Here is a 17730-nt window from a genome sequence, read left to right on the forward strand (position 1 = left end):
CCTTGAGCTGTAAAACTGTATTTCTCTCTGCAGTAAGAAGACCAATCTATTACTCCACCAGTAGCCAGTCTCCTGTTAAATCCCCAGGTAAGCCTGTTGACATCCTGCACTGCCCACTCTATTGGCCCATTACCCAACCAAAACAAACCACTCATTTTCATCTAGCCAGCTATCATTACTAGGACCTTGAGTTTTCCCCTGAGCATGAAGCCTAACCAAGAATAACTCCTGGCCTTAATCATCTCTACAATATGTTAACAATAATCACTACACAAGTCTTTCTCAGAGAGGGCACCAGTTAAACCCATTTGAAGTTCCTGACTGCTTGGAGTCTTGGTCAGTGCACCCGTGGCCTAAGGTTGACCTTGTGGCTGACGGGGCCCTGTGAGAGGTCCAGTTAGTCTCTTTCAGTACAGTATATTGTAATGTCAGCCAGACTCCTGCTGTGTAGGGAAGTGCCATCAATTACTCTGAAGGAGCTCTGCTCCACTGTGGACCTCCCTGGCCTGCCACCCTGACCCAAGACTATTTAAAGATCTCTGGATATCGCTCTCTCTTTCTCCCTCTCTCTTTCTCTGGCTCTTGCTCTCTCTCTCTTTTTCACTCTCTATTTTTCTCTCTCCTCTCTTCCTGGCCCAGAAACTCTCTCTGGCTTCTACAGTATGTATCTAATCTGAGCACAGACTGGTGCAGGACCGGCTGATACAAACCCATGTACTAAATTAGTCTCAGTGCTTTAGTCTTCAGCTGCTTTCACTGAGCCCTTCTAATTGAATTGAATAATCACATCAGTTGTCTGTCTGGCATCACATTCCCTAGTAGGTGCTGTACTGTATTGGTGCTTCTGATTGCTATTCGCAGGTCCAGATTGGTTGTCTCAGGGAACGGGTACAGCGTGTGGCAGTGTACCTGCCAAGAACCTAGAGTGTGTGGCAGATGAGGTCTTTCACAGAAATACACTACCATTACCAATACAGCCGACTTCTCCAAAGAAAGGCCCTGTTGTTTGAGGAGAGGACTTTTTGTGACACAGGGAGGTCCCTGGAGGTAGGCTGCTTGAGGTACCCTTGAACCCTCAGGGTCATAGCTTTCGTGTGGCCTTAGCTGCAGACAGATTATCCAGGCAGCCTGCGGAGGCACCTGGGGTGACCCTGCGTGTCTGTCTGCTGGAGCCAAACACAACCTGCTTCCCCCCACAGGGGACCGGACAGGAAGTTGGACAGTCACACACAGTTCTAGACACGAAACGCCATACTACACCTGATGAAAATCTAGCACTCGGCGATCTGGAGATATGCTAGTACAGAGCTTTGTCAACTCAGTGAAAGTAAACCCATTCAAAGTGAACTTTGTTGTGTCACAAATGGATTTCCTGCCCTATCGTATATCACTTCCTGTGATAGAGGCATTTCCTTTAGTGTTCAAAGAAATTAAGAAAAATAGAATACACAATGTAATAACAGTTATACACTTTTAAAGAGCCACATCTCTCCAAAGGAAAAAGGACTTCCTCTCTCGTTTGCCCTTCCCACATCAGCACATCCTGTTGGGCCAGCCCTCGCCCTATCATTGTCTTACTATGGCTTCCTCCCTCTCTCCTTCCCTCTTTTCTCTCTCTCGCTCCTCTCCAGTCAATGGTGTCCCCAGCAGTACGATCTCCACCCCCAAGTCCACCAAATCCAACAGCTCCTCCCCCACCAGCCCCCGCAGTATACACAGCTTCAAGGTAAGTCTCTCACACACACACACACCGTGTCTCACACACACACACCACCTATAATCTCCAGATAATTATATTGTACTGTATATACCTGTATAGGAAGAGTGATATGCTATAAATAACCATATAGTAGCAAATGATTTAAGCTCAAGTGCATTAGATCAGGAATAGTGGTTGGCCAGAACACTTGAATCTGTTGACAGTGGGGACAACAGCACTTAAACGTTCTCTAGATGATTATTACAGTTTGGCAACACCTACACCATGTTTACTTGGCAGGTCCATAACGTTTGATATAACTTAGTTACTCTGAAAGACATCACAAAGTAACAAATTAAAAAGAAAGATTGATGATGTAATCCACCCAGTTCAAAGGTGTTTCAGCTTGAGATTCCTCCTTTAGATAGCGTACTAAATAATGCATACAGTTTTCTAGTCCAGGTAACAGAAATAAGCCTTATGGTTCGTGTACTTCTAGAAGTGTTGAAAGAGCTTCTCTTCCATAATTGAAAAGATTACTGAGATGACTTGGCGGATTCTGTCTCATGTGAAAGCCAAGAATGCTTGAAAAAGGAGTCTTATAATAACTCATATAACCTATTCAAACAGCCATCACAGCTCTCTCTTTTGGAAAAAGCCTCTCGTCAAGTTATTCATTATTTTCAACAATGGTCATCATTTCGATCCATTAAAGTTTGTGTTTCCTCTTTCCCTGACTGATAAGTGACAGTAGGGGAGGCCTATCCATTAAGATCGTTCTTAACACCCTGTACTGTTCTGAAGGGCAGAAAAACACTTATTTTACGCCAAATGCATAATTAACACAGTGATATACATACCTGCTCACTTTCTTTTGAGTTTGGGTAGGCACACAACGTCCACAGAATGGAGAACTGTAAGAGCAATTACAGAAGAGACGTGTTTTTGTAGAATCGTCTTCTATCTTTCCATTGAGCTACCTATCTAATAATGGATTATAAAGTCGAATATCAAACATTTTCTTACCAAACTATACTAAACAAAAATATACATCCAACATGCGACAATTTCAAAGATTTTACTGAGTTACAGTTCATATAAGGAAATCAGTCAATTGAAATACATTCAAAAGGCCTGCACAAGTACAGTGAAATGCTTAACTTGCTAGCCCTTCCCAATGCAGTATTCAATATCAAAATAGTAGAACAAAAAACCCACAAGAAATGAGGGAAAAAAAAACTAACAGAAGAATGTAAGCCATATAAAGGGTAAGTACCAAACTATACAATTGAATTGCGGGGTTGTTTTGTATTAGTTTCCTGTCAGAACTCGGAAGCACTATTAGACACTACGGGGATCCATGGGCTAGTTATCCTGACACACTCTGTCATGGCACTATATTTGATTTCAAATGCATGCTACTTAAAGCAAAACCATTAGTCAATGTCCCTAGATCCCAGGGCTTCGTTCTGGATCGATGTTACGAAGCGGACCTGTCCTGTTGTATTACTCTGGAGATGTAACTGGCTAATTCGATCGCCCTGCTAGTATTGATGTCAAAACAAAGCATTGGATTGGGAGTTGCGTAACCAACAGTTGTGCCCAGCCAACCTTGACCTCTAACCCTAACCCCATTGTGTGTGCCATTTTTTATATTTATAGTTGCCATGGTGATGCGTGTGTCCAGGTTTTGACTTGAGTGGTGGCTGAAAGGGGAGGATGCTGACCTCTGTTTTATTTTTCTCTCCTTCCCTCCTCTCTTCATCTCTTACTTTCTTTCTCTCCTCCTTTCCAGATTCCGCCACATCACATGTCTGCCACCAATGTGAACGGGTCTTCACACAGTCTGGAGTTGGCCTATAACATGAGTCCTGAGGGTAGGTGTCCCCTTCTCTGACATTTTCTTCAGTGTTCTCTCCTCCTCCTCCTTGCCTCGCCACTCCACTCCTGTCCTCATCCCTCCCTTCTCCTCTCAACCTCTCCCTTCTCCTCCCCTCTCCTCCATTTTCCTCTTCTGTTCTCCTCTCCTCCTTTCTCCTCCCCTCCCTACACTTCTTCCACTCCCCTGTCAACGCCTCCTTTCTCTTCTTCTGTTCTCCTCTTCTCCTCTCCTCCTCTCTCTCCTCCTCTCCTCTCTTTACCCTGTGTCATCCTGTCTCTGTGCCAACTCTCACAGCTCCTGCCTGCACTCACTCACCCCTAAACACGTGGCCCAATGCATCCCCAATCCCCCCTAGGGCCTCAATGCAGGTTTTGTTATATTAGAATTGCTTACTCAGCGACACGTGTCGCATCACAGCAGCACTCACAACAGAGGGACAGAGAAGTGTGATGCGGAGAACAAGTGAAAAAATCTGTGTGCTTCTGCGTGAGACAGCCAGACGGTATCAACACGTCCTTGGGCTGTGTGTCTGCATAATATTGTTTCCTCTTTAGGAGAGGCCAGACATTAGTTCTAGGGTAGGAGCTAGGCTGCCTGGGTTAATGGGCAATTAATGATTTTTTTTGTTTTTAACTCTGTTTATTAAGTTTTACACACACACACACACACACACACACACATAGACAAGACAAAGCAATATAAATAATATACTCAACTAGAAAAAAAATACAAATAAAAATACAAATAAAAAAATAGCTTTAAAGATACCATACTTAAGACAAGTTAAACATACCAGGCAGAAGGCTACAGAGGTTAAAGGGCAATCTATAGTACAGGGACAGAGCAAACACCTCACCGTTGTTCCTGTAAACAGTCAAGGGATAAGGGTGGAGAAATGCAACCACTCACAGAGAGTCATGGCCACATACCGACCATCCACTGGACAGGTTGTTTTTTTACAATGCTTTAAAATTCAAATTAAAAAATGATTATTCATGTAGGCGTGAACAAAGTGTAAAAATAACTGGGAAAAACAAGCTCACACTTCAGTCTCTGCCTGGGCAAGATGAACAAGGCATCTGCGGATCACAATCAATAAGCACATGGACCTTAATGCCCCCCCAGCAAAAACACAGAGAGAGGCTCCTCCAACCCTTAAGTCACAGACCTATTTTAGTATTAATTGGAATGCCATCAGAGGATGGACTGTTTAACGTAAGACCGGAATGGAGCCCAAGCCTCATTAAACAGTTTGGGGTTCCCACGTGAATCGAATTTGATTTTTTATCTAGTTTCAGAGAGCACAACACATCCCTCACCCAATATTTATAAGATGGGGGAGCTGCCATCTTCCAGTTCTGTAGTATTAGCCGTCTAGCTAAAAGAGTTGTATAAGCAACCGTGTCCGACTGGATTCTTGACAGGGGGGTACCTATGGGCAGTACTCCAAAAAGGGCTGTAAGGGGAGACAGATCTATAACAGTGTCATATATATCAGAGAAACATTTAAATATTAATTCCCAGAAACCTGACAGTTTATGACAGCCCCAAAACATATGCAACAGTGTGCCTGGTTCCACTTTACATCTGACACAGGTAGGATCCAAATCAGAGAATATTCTTCCAAGTTTGGCCCCCGACCAGTGGATACGGTGAACCACCTTGAATTGAATGAGGCTGTGTCTAGTGCTAAAAGAGGACGAGTGCACCCTGTGCAGCACAGATTCCCAGGCGTCTTCCCCAAGTTCCTCCCCCAAATGATTTTCCCATCGAGTCTTTAAAGGCACCAAAGAAGGGTTCTGTAAGTCATGAATGATTGCATATACATCTGAAATTGCGTGCCTAGGAAGCTTGTTCAGCTCCAAGATGCTCTCTGTAGCTGTATTCGCAGGCCTATTGGGAAATCCAGGTGTGTTAGCCCTGACAAAGTTTCTAGTCTGGAGATAGCGGAAAAAGTGGGATTGGGGGAGATTGAACTTTTCCTGCAGCTGAGAAAAAGAGGCAAATGTATCATCAAAGAATAATTGGGCTAGTGAGGAGAGGCCTAGTGAGTGCCAAATGCCAAAAGCCCCATCATTCAAAGATGGAGGAAATAAAATGTTCTGATTGATTGGGCCTGATAGAGAAAAGCCTCGGAGGTTAAAGGCTAAACGGAACTGATTACAAATTTTAAGAGACTGCTTTACAATTGGGTTGACACACCTTTTGCCTAGGGACACTGGGAGAGACGAGCACAGCACAGAGGAAAGTGCTGCAGGTTTACACGATTCAGACTCCATCTGGACCCAGAGTGGTCTAGGGCCAGTAGGATCAGTCTGCAGCCAGTACAGAACGGCTCTGAAATTTGCAGCCCAGTAGTATGTCTGAAAATTTGGTAGAGCTAAACCCCCCAATGACCTAGGCTTCTGTAAATGTTTTCTACCAATCCGTGGTACCTTGCCATCCCAAATAAAATGCATGAATGTTTGATCCAGTGAAATAAAAAAAGATTTTGGAATAAAAATGGGTAAACATTGAAATAAATATACAAATTTGGGCAACACATTCATTTTAATGACATTAATCCTTCCGATAAGAGAAAGGGGTAGCGAATTCCAAAAAGTAAAAGATTGTCTCAATCTGTCTGCTAGAGTAACAAAGTTTTCCTGAAACAAATTTGAATATTTCCTTGTCACTTTTACTCCCAAGTAAGTGAATTGATCCCGGACAATCCTAAACTGAGAACTTGTAAAAGAGCACTTTAAAGTAGCCTTGTTTACCGGAAAAAGCTCACTCTTGCCTAGATTCAGCTTGTACCCTGAGATTGATCCAAACTTTTTAAGAACAGATAGGGCAAGTGGCAATGAGGTATCTGGGTTGGAGATAAACAAAAGGAGATCGTCAGCATATAGCGAGACTTTCTGCTCCCAGCCCGCCCTGATTATGCCTTGAATGGCATCATTAGAGCGTAGTGCAATGGTGAGAGGCTCGATTGCCAAAGCAAACAACAAGGGGGAGAGTGGGCAACCCTCTCTGGATCCGCGGTGCAAGGGAAAATAGTCAGAGGACACGTTATTAGTCCGTACCGAAGCCATGGGGGAAAAATAAAGAATCTTTATCCACGCAATGAATTTGGGGCCAAAGCCAAATCTATAAAGGGCAGCTGTTAGGTAATCCCACTCAACGCGGTCAAATGCTTTTTTGGCATCAAGTGAGACCACCACCTCCGGGTCCTCCGACGCTGGGGAGTACAGTATATTCATAAGGCGCCAAATATTGAAAAATAAATGCCTATTTCTCACAAAGCCAGTCTGGTCAGAGTGTATTACTTGGTGCAGCAAGCCTTCCATACGGATGGCTAAAAGCTTAGCTAGGATTTTGTAATCACAGTTTAAAAGCGAGATTGGGCGATAGGCTCCACATTCCAGGGGGTCTTTGTTTTTCTTTAGTAGTAATGAAATTGAAGCCTGATAAAGACTAGGCGGTAGCTTTGAAGTATTGAGGCACTCTGCAAATAGTCGAGACAAGAATGGGCAAAGCAGACCAGAAAACGTCCTGTAAAATTCGGTTGGAAAACCATCCGGACCCGGTGATTTACCACTTTTCATTGCGGACACTGCTGTTGCAATCTCCTCAAGCGTAAATTCTTCTTCTAGATAGTCATGGGAGTCTGTATCAATTGAAGGCATATTCAAGCCATTAAAGAATGAGTCAATCAGCAAGGGGTCTTGAGGGGATTCAGAGGTGTATAGCGCAGAGTAAAATAGTTTAAATTGAACATTGATCTCTTTATGTATAACTGTGGTGGCACCAGACGGGGTCCTTATTTGTGGGATTAAACGTGAGGCCTCAGATTTACGGATCTGATGCGCAAGGAGTTTACTGGCCTTGTCGCCTTGTTCATAGACTTTGTATCGAGCTCGCAAGAGTAACTGTTCAGCTTGCCTGGTAGAAAGCTCATCAAATTCAGATTGGAGTAGTTGGCGTTCTTTATGCAGATCAGAGGAAGGATCCGTAGCATACTTCTCATCCAGTGTGGCTATGGACTCGCTCAGGTCCTGAAGTCGCTGGGAGCGAACTATGTTTTGGTTGGCTGTATAAGAAATAATTTGGCCACGTAGGTATGCTTTGAGAAACTCCCATATGGTAGAGCAGGACATACCTGGTGTTGAATTAGTTTCTAGGAATAAGGTGATTTCAGAAGAGATGAAATTGACAAACTCCTTATCTGAGAGTAAAATGGGGTTGAGACGCCATTGATAACACATAGGAGGTCGCTGGGGAAACTCTAGTTCAAGCACTAATGGTGAATGGTCAGAGATAACAATACTCTCGTAAGTACACTGCTGAAGGTTAGGCAGAAGTTTTTTGTCCAAAAATAAGTAATCAATCCGGGAGTATGTTTGATGAACATGAGAATAAAATAAATATTGTCTATCTGTAGGATGTAGGAAACGCCAGGCCTCAAACATAGCATATTTCTGAAGAAAGGATTGAATAAGTAGGGCACATTTAGATGGGCCTGTATTTGTTTGTGAGGACTTGTCAAGAACTGGGGACATTTTACAGTTGAAATCCCCCCTAAAATCAACAAATGAGAATCTAAATTGGGAATAGTAGACAGAAAGGAAGAAATGAAACTTGTGTCATCCCAATTTGGAGCATAAACACTAGCCAAAACAAGAGGGGTAGAAAACAGTTCACCGGTTACTATGACGTATCGTCCCTTAGGATCAGCAATAACCTCAGAAGCTACAAAGGGAGTAGCTTTATCAACCAGAATAGCAGCACCTCTTGATTTACTATGAAAGTTCGAGTGGAACACTTGACCAACACAGTCCTTACGCATCCTAAAATGCTCACCAGTCCTCAAGTGAGTCTCTTGTAGAAATGCAATATTTGCATTCAAACCCTTTAAGTGTGTCAACACCCTCTTACGCTTCACCGGGTTGTTAACCCCTTTGGTATTCCAAGAAATGTACTTGATCGTATTATTTCGACCCCTCTGGGCATTCCCGTTATTCAACCCTGTCATTAGAGCATATAATGGAAAAGCAATGAACGCCCAAAACCCCCAGAATAACTTGTCTCAGAGTAATAATGTACGGGGTAAATGTTTGGAAAAAGTACAGAAAAAAACAGATAAAAAAACTAAAAAGACAGAATGACAAGATTAGAACTGAACAATTCTACCTGCCCCCCCCCCCCCCCATCCCCTCACCCCATCCCAGACAATACCTCCCCAAACTAGGTACAAGCCTAAATAGAACATGTTCTCTTCGCACAGTATGTCTGTGAGAGTGCGGTCTTAAACCTAAACCCACAGTCCCGCTCTTTAAAGTCGTGTTTTGTTAGTGGATCAAGCAGCAAAAAGAAAGATTTGTATGTATTTTTTCAAATTAAAAAAAGGTGAATCCCTTGTACAAACGGAATGACAAAAGCACCACTTGTAGATGTATATAATTGTATTCCCAGTCTTATAACAGGCATTGAGAGGGAAAATAAATAAAATGTATAAAGGCTCTCAGCCAAAAATCTAATTTGAAGTAGGGAAATCGTAGTAAGACAATCAAAAATAATAGTAATTATAATAGTAGTCTAGTTGAAGCTGAGACAGCTTACAACCAATACCAAAAAACTATGTGTGCGCAACGTTGAACGTTTGCTGGGCATAAATGACGCTCAAAACTTTAAAAATTTAAGTGAGGCCCCAAAAACCATGTAGCCTCGGGAGACATTTACTGTTAACTGGGTCAATGCAAACGGATGCAGTAAACGAATAACCAAAAATATTTTGAGTCACCGACACGATGTGTAAACAAACTAAATAGGTGAGCGAGATAAGGCACGCACACTAGACGATCAAAACATTAGATCACCTCAAATAAGCCTGAATAGTTTCACCAACTATACAAGACTAGCCTGTTATGTCTAAGCATAATTGTACCACAAGTGGGTTACTTACTATCCACAGTACGCAAGCAACTATTGCTGAACTGTGAGCATATTCAAGACTTCTTGATGTGTTGAATGTGAGCCATAGCCTCATCCGGAGATTCAAATGTGTATTCTTTACCCTCGTGAAATATCCATAAACGGGCCGGGAATCGCAGTCCATACTTCACACTTGGATGGTCCCGAAGTACTCGTTTGGCCTGTCCGAAAGCTGAGCGCTGCCTGGAAACAGTGGGGGAGTAGTACTGGTAGATGGAAAAGCTCTGTCCTTGAAAGCTCAGAGTGGTATTGCGGGCTATTCGGAGGATCTCCATCTTCTCATGAAAAAAGTGCACTCGAAGAATTATGTCACGGGGCCTCTCCCCATCCCGGGGCTTTGGGCGCAGCGACCGGTGGGCTCGATCAATCAGGGGCTTTTCATCTAAGGCAAGAACATCCTTCAGCAGCCCCAAAACGAAATCCGTGGCGCGATGCATTTCAGCGGACTCTGGGACCGATACAAGTCTCAGATTATTGCGGCGAGAGAATCCCTCTAGACTCACGCAGCTCTCCTTCACCTTTTTCAAATCCGCAGCTAGGCGTTTAACTTCAGCCTCCAGGGATGTAGTTAAATCGGAGACATTAGTAGCGGAGGCCTCCAGTGCCACAATCGTTGTAGTGTGTGACGCAGTTGTTGTTTTGAGTATTGTGATTGCTGGCACAGTCTCGTTCCGCAGGATGGCTAAATCTGCTTTTAAAGTATCAGAAACCTCCTGTATTCTGGCCTCAATCGTAGCAACCACCTGTGTTTTCATTTCAACTATCTCAGAGCGTAGTAGTTTGATGGCCTCGAGAATGTTCATTTCAGCGCCGCCAGGCCAAGCCGCGCCCCCGGTTAAAATGTGCGTCCCCGGGCCCTCAGACTCAGGAGAGGGCGGTGATGAGAACGGGTCTTGTAGGCCGGGTTTTCTCAAAGTCATGCTTTTGGCCTTATGTTTGGTCGACATGCTGACATTCGGAAGCAAAGTAGTCTTGTTTTTTACGGAAAGGGATCACCAAATTAATATTTGAAAATAAATACGGTTCTGCTGCAGAATTCACATAAACTTTAAGAATACCACGGGAGCAAACGGAAAACACGTCAGTCGCACATGGCGTCCCCTGCAATTAATGACTTTATACTTTGATTAGATTAAAACGCGATTAAAACGAGATCGTATTCATTTCAAAACGAGATCATATTCATTTCACTGCAATGCAAGTTTTACCAGAGTAAGTACTTGTAGGTATTGTACGTCATTCTACACTGAGTGTCTAAAACATTATGAACACCTGCTCTTTCCATGACAGACTGACCAGGTGAATCCAGGTGAATGTACGATCCCTTATTGATGTCACTTGTTAAATCCACTTCAATCAGTGTAGATGAAGGGGAGGAGGCAGGTTAAAGAAGGATTTTTAAGCCTTGAGACAATTGAGACATGGATTGTGTATGTGCGCCATTCAGAGGGTGTAGGATCAAGACAAAAGATTTAAGTGCCTTTGAACGGGGTATGATAGTAGGTGCCAGGTGCACCAGTTTGTTTCAAGAACTGCAACGCTGCTGGGTTGACGCTCAACAGTTTCCTGTCTGTATCAGAATGGTCCAACACCCAAAAGACATCCAACCAACTTGACACAACTGTGGGAAGCATTGGAGTCAACATCGGCCAGCATTCCCGTTGAACTCTTTCGACACCTTGTAGAGTCCATGCCCCGACTAATTGAGGCTGTTCTGAGGGCCAAAGGTGGGGGTGCAACTCAAATATTAGGATGGTGTTCTTAATGTTTTGTTCAGTCTGTATATATGGGGGCCACAGGAAGTAACTGAAAGAGCATTCTGATGTGCCCCGTTGTAACGCGTCTCTCCTCATCAGTTAACGGCAACAGCTGTAGCTCGATCACAACCGTCCTGGATAAGTACAAGGTCGGCAAGGTCATAGGAGACGGAAACTTTGCCGTGGTGAAAGACTGTGTAGAACGGTATGTACATTCAGAATATTACATTTCTTTACATCTCATTGATGGATTTTCATATTTGTAATGAATGTTCACTAGGCTGTTGGACTTAAAAAGCCCTATTTCTAAATGACCACGTTGATCGGTAGCTTTCAATGTGATTTAATAAGCGCCACGGCACATGTCATAACTGCTTCTAAGGCTTAATGACAGCAGGCATTTATTTATAGAATTTAAGTAAGCATTTACTGTTTGTGTATGTGCGTGTGTCTGGGGTTCAGCCCATGAAATCCACTTCATTACCGTTTCCCTTCTGACTCAGCAGTTTGTCTGTAATATACAGAGAGCAGACTCCTTCCTCTAATCAGAAGGGCTTTACGCTCCAATACACCGTCACGCACTGTCTGATGCGTCAGCCTATGACTGTGTATGGGGATGCAACACTGTTCAGTCTACTGTTGGATAGAAATTAGAATCTTAGTTTGTGATGAAACACACAAAAAAGTGCCTTTCAAACTTGTTAAAAATGTAATGGTTTGGCAGATGATTGCACATGATTTGGGTTAGTTTGAAGGATTTCCAGTAAATACAATATACCATGATTTGAAGGACTAGTGTTGCTGTATGTCTTTATAGGTCCACTGGGAAGGAGTATGCACTGAAGATCATTGACAAGGCCAAGTGCAGTGGAAAGGTGAGAGAGAGAGAGAGAGAGAGAGAGAGAGAGAGAGAGAGAGAGAGAGAGAGAGAGAGAGAGAGAGAGAGAGAGAGAGAGAGAGAGAGAGAGAGAGAGAGAGAGAGAGAGAGAGAGAGAGAGAGAGAGAGAGAGAGAGAGAGAGAGAGAGAGAGACTATGTTGTTGCCACTGTATTTATTTGACTGTGTCACCCAATAGCAGCTGAGCTCAGCGACCCAGGTTGTAACATGGTGAATGAATGTAAGTGTTGCTGACAGTCCCAGTACCATGTATCAACAGAGACTGTTCTCTCAGACAGTGTTGCTGACAGTCCCAGTACCATGTATCAACAGAGACTGTTCTCTCAGACAGTGTTGCTGACAGTCCCAGTACCATGTATCAACAGAGACTGTTCTCTCAGACAGTGTTGCTGACAGTCCCAGTACCATGTATCAACAGAGACTGTTCTCTCAGACAGTGTTGCTGACAGTCCCAGTACCATGTATCAACAGAGACTGTTCTCTCAGACAGTGTTGCTGACAGTCCCAGTACCATGTATCAACAGAGACTGTTCTCTCAGACAGTGTTGCTGACAGTCCCAGTACCATGTATCAACAGAGACTGTTCTCTCAGACAGTGTTGCTGACAGTCCCAGTACCATGTATCAACAGAGACTGTTCTCTCAGACAGTGTTGCTGACAGTCCCAGTACCATGTATCAACAGAGACTGTTCTCTCAGACAGTGTTGCTGACAGTCCCAGTACCATGTATCAACAGAGACTGTTCTCTCAGACAGTGTTGCTGACAGTCCCAGTACCATGTATCAACAGAGACTGTTCTCTCAGACAGTGTTGCTGACAGTCCCAGTACCATGTATCAACAGAGACTGTTCTCTCAGACAGTGTTGCTGACAGTCCCAGTACCATGTATCAACAGAGAGACTGTTCTCTCAGACAGTGTTGCTGACAGTCCCAGTACCATGTATCAACAGAGACTGTTCTCTCAGACAGTGTTGATGACAGTCCCAGTTCCATGTATCAACAGAGACTGTTCTCTCAGACAGTGTTGCTGACAGTCCCAGTACCATGTATCAACAGAGAGACTGTTCTCTCAGACAGTGTTGCTGACAGTCCCAGTACCATGTATCAACAGAGACTGTTCTCACAGACAGTGTTGCTGACAGTCCCAGTACCATGTATCAACAGAGACTGTTCTCTCAGACAAGAGGACACTCTAAATAAATGACTATTGATTGCTCTGGTCTCTTAACTATCTAATGAAGGTTTAGCCTCTCAGCTCAAAGTGATGTTTATCATGTATCTGTCAGAGCAGCTGACATTAGAGAAAACATGAATAAAACATGATAAATCTCTAATCTGATTCCATATTAACAGGATCAAAGACCAAACCAATGAACTACTACATGTCTGTCTGCCTGGGGGTTAATAATGCAGGGTTGAATACCTAACCACTGTCCACTCTCTGTGTGTGTTCACGTGTGTTCGCACATGTATGTGTGTGTGCAGGAGCACCTGATAGAGAATGAGGTGGCAGTGCTGAGGAGAGTCAAACACCCCAACATTATCCAGCTGATAGACGAAGTGGACACACCCACTGAACTCTACCTGGTCATGGAGCTGGTCAAGGTATGTTCAACCACTACAGACCTCTACAGTATCTATTTAACCACTACTGACCTCTACAGTATCTAGTCAACCACTACTGACCTCTACAGTATCTAGTCAACCACTACTGACCTCTACAGTATCTAGTCAACCACTACTGACCTCTACAGTATCTAGTCAACCACTACTGACCTCTACAGTATCTAGTCAACCACTACAGTATCTAGTCAAACACTACTGACCTCCACAGTATCTAGTCAAACACTACTGACCTCCACAGTATCTAGTCAACCACTACTGACCTCCACAGTATCTAGTCAACCACTACTGACCTCCACAGTATCTAGTCAACCACTACTGACCTCCACAGTATCTAGTCAACCACTACTGACCTCTACAGTATCTAGTCAACCACTACTGACCTCCACAGTATCTAGTCAACCACTACTGACGTCTACAGTATCTAGTCAACCACTACTGACCTCTACAGTATCTAGTCAACCACTACTGACCTCTACAGTATCTAGTCAACCACTACTGACGTCTACAGTATCTAGTCAACCACTACTGACCTCTACAGTATCTAGTCAACCACTACTGACCTCCACAGTATCTAGTCAACCACTACAGTATCTAGTCAACCACTACTGACGTCTACAGTATCTAGTCAACCACTACTGACCTCCACAGTATCTAGTCAACCACTACTGACCTCCACAGTATCTAGTCAACCACTACTGACGTCTACAGTATCTAGTCAACCACTACAGTATCTAGTCAACCACTACTGACCTCCACAGTATCTAGTCAACCACTACTGACCTCCACAGTATCTAGTCAACCACTACTGACCTCCAAATCAAATCAAATCAAATTTATTTATATAGCCCTTCGTACATCAGCTGATATCTCAAAGTGCTGTACAGAAACCCAGCCTAAAACCCCAAACAGCAAACAATGCAGGTGTAAAAGCACGGTGGCTAGGAAAAACTCCCTAGAAAGGCCAAAACCTAGGAAGAAACCTAGAGAGGAACCGGGCTATGTGGGGTGGCCAGTCCTCTTCTGGCTGTGCCGGGTAGAGATTATAACAGAACATGACCAAGATGTTCAAATGTTCATAAATGACCAGCATGGTCAAATAATAATAAGGCAGAACAGTTGAAACTGGAGCAGCAGCACAGTCAGATGGACTGGGGACAGCAAGGAGCCATCATGTCAGGTAGTCCTGGGGCACGGTCCTAGGGCTCAGGTCCTCCGAGAGAGAGAAAGAAAGAGAGAATTAGAGAGAGCATATGTGGGGTGGCCAGTCCTCTTCTGGCTGTGCCAGGTGGAGATTATAACAGAACGTGGCCAAGATGTTCAAATGTTCATAAATGACCAGCATGGTTGAATAATAGTAAGGCAGAACAGTTGAAACTGGAGCAGGAGCATGGCCAGGTGGACTGGGGACAGCAAGGAGTCCTCATGTCAGGTAGTCCTGGGACATGGTCCTAGGGCCCAGGCCAGTTGAAACTGGAGCAGCAGCATGGCCAGGTGGACTGGGGACAGCAAGGAGTCATCATGTCAGGTAGTCCTGGGGCATGGTTCTAGGGCTCAGGTCCTCCGAGAGAGAGAAAGAAAGAGAGAAGGAGAGAATTAGAGAACGCACACTTAGATTTACACAGGACACCGAATAGGACAGGAGAAGTACTCCAGATAAACAAACTGACCCTAGCCCCCCGACACATAAACTACTGCAGCATAAATACTGGAGGCTGAGACAGGAGGGGTCAGGAGACACTGTGGCCCCATCCGAGGACACCCCCGGACAGGGCCAAACAGGAAGGATATCCACAGTATCTAGTCAACCACTACTGACGTCTACAGTATCTAGTCAACCACTACTGACGTCTACAGTATCTAGTCAACCGCTACTGACCTCCACAGTATCTAGTCAACCACTACTGACCTCCACAGTATCTAGTCAACCACTACAGTATCTAGTCAACCACTACTGACGTCTACAGTATCTAGTCAACCACTACTGACCTCCACAGTATCTAGTCAACCACTACTGACCTCCACAGTATCTAGTCAACCACTACTGACCTCCACAGTATCTAGTCAACCACTACTGACCACTGTAGTATCTAGTCAACCACTACTGACCTCTACAGTATCTAGTCAACCACTACTGACGTCTACAGTATCTAGTCAACCACTACTGACGTCTACAGTATCTAGTCAACCACTACTGACCTCCACAGTATCTAGTCAACCACTACTGACGTCTACAGTATCTAGTCAACCACTACTGACCTCTACAGTATCTAGTCAACCACTACTGACCTCTACAGTATCTAGTCAACCACTACTGACGTCTACAGTATCTAGTCAACCACTACTGACGTCTACAGTATCTAGTCAACCACTACTGACCTCTACAGTATCTAGTCAACCACTACAGTATCTAGTCAACCACTACTGACGTCTACAGTATCTAGTCAACCACTACTGACCTCCACAGTATCTAGTCAACCACTACTGACCTCCACAGTATCTAGTCAACCACTACTGACGTCTACAGTATCTAGTCAACCACTACTGACCTCCACAGTATCTAGTCAACCACTACTGACGTCTACAGTATCTAGTCAACCACTACAGTATCTAGTCAACCACTACTGACCTCCACAGTATCTAGTCAACCACTACTGACCGCCACAGTATCTAGTCAACCACTACTGACGTCTACAGTATCTAGTCAACCACTACTGACGTCTACAATATCTAGTCAACCACTACTGACCTCCACAGTATCTAGTTAACCACTACTGACCTCCACAGTATCTAGTCAACCACTACTGACCTCCACAGTATCTAGTCAACCACTACTGACCTCCACAGTATCTAGTCAACCACTACTGACGTCTACAGTATCTAGTCAACCACTACTGACCTCTACAGTATCTAGTCAACCACTACTGACCTCTACAGTATCTAGTCAACCACTACTGACGTCTACAGTATCTAGTCAACCACTACTGACCTCTACAGTATCTAGTCAACCACTACTGACCTCCACAGTATCTAGTCAACCACTACAGTATCTAGTCAACCACTACTGACGTCTACAGTATCTAGTCAACCACTACTGACCTCCACAGTATCTAGTCAACCACTACTGACCTCCACAGTATCTAGTCAACCACTACTGACGTCTACAGTATCTAGTCAACCACTACAGTATCTAGTCAACCACTACTGACCTCCACAGTATCTAGTCAACCACTACTGACCTCTACAGTATCTAGTCAACCACTACTGACCTCTACAGTATCTAGTCAACCACTACTGACCTCTACAGTATCTAGTCAACCACTACTGACCTCTACAGTATCTAGTCAACCACTACTGACCTCTACAGTATCTAGTCAACCACTACTGACCTCCACAGTATCTAGTCAACCACTACAGTATCTAGTCAACCACTACTGACCTCCACAGTATCTAGTCAACCACTACTGACCTCCACAGTATCTAGTCAACCACTACTGACCTCCACAGTATCTAGTCAACCACTACTGACCTCCACAGTATCTAGTCAACCACTACAGTATCTAGTCAACCACTACAGTATCTAGTCAACCACTACTGACCTCTACAGTATCTAGTCAACCACTACTGACCTCCACAGTATCTAGTCAACCACTACAGTATCTAGTCAACCACTACTGACCTCTACAGTATCTAGTCAACCACTACTGACCTCCACAGTATCTAGTCAACCACTACTGACCTCTACAGTATCTAGTCAACCACTACTGACCTCCACAGTATCTAGTCAACCACTACAGTATCTAGTCAACCACTACTGATCTCTACAGTATCTAGTCAACCACTACTGACCTCCACAGTATCTAGTCAACCATTACAGTATCTAGTCAACCACTACTGAC

General features: G+C 44.1%; 1 protein-coding gene across 7 annotated transcripts in view; it reads left to right on the forward strand.

The window, feature by feature from the left end:
- The window catches only part of LOC124012357 (serine/threonine-protein kinase DCLK2-like), a 109500-nt gene that overhangs the window by 64591 nt on the left and 27179 nt on the right, over positions 1-17730 (forward strand). For all 7 annotated transcript variants that reach the window (XR_006834714.1, XM_046325885.1, XM_046325881.1 and 4 more), the window contains exons 5-10: positions 34-87; positions 1632-1726; positions 3495-3576; positions 11411-11516; positions 12129-12186; positions 13694-13813. Coding sequence is in view for 6 of the 7 variants with exons in the window: in XM_046325885.1 (XP_046181841.1) it covers positions 34-87; positions 1632-1726; positions 3495-3576; positions 11411-11516; positions 12129-12186; positions 13694-13813 (515 nt within the window). In the remaining variant the exon portion in view is untranslated. The remainder of the gene's footprint in view (positions 1-33; positions 88-1631; positions 1727-3494; positions 3577-11410; positions 11517-12128; positions 12187-13693; positions 13814-17730) is intronic.

Source organism: Oncorhynchus gorbuscha, linkage group LG24 (genome assembly GCF_021184085.1).
Source record: "Oncorhynchus gorbuscha isolate QuinsamMale2020 ecotype Even-year linkage group LG24, OgorEven_v1.0, whole genome shotgun sequence".
NCBI lineage: Eukaryota > Metazoa > Chordata > Actinopteri > Salmoniformes > Salmonidae > Oncorhynchus > Oncorhynchus gorbuscha.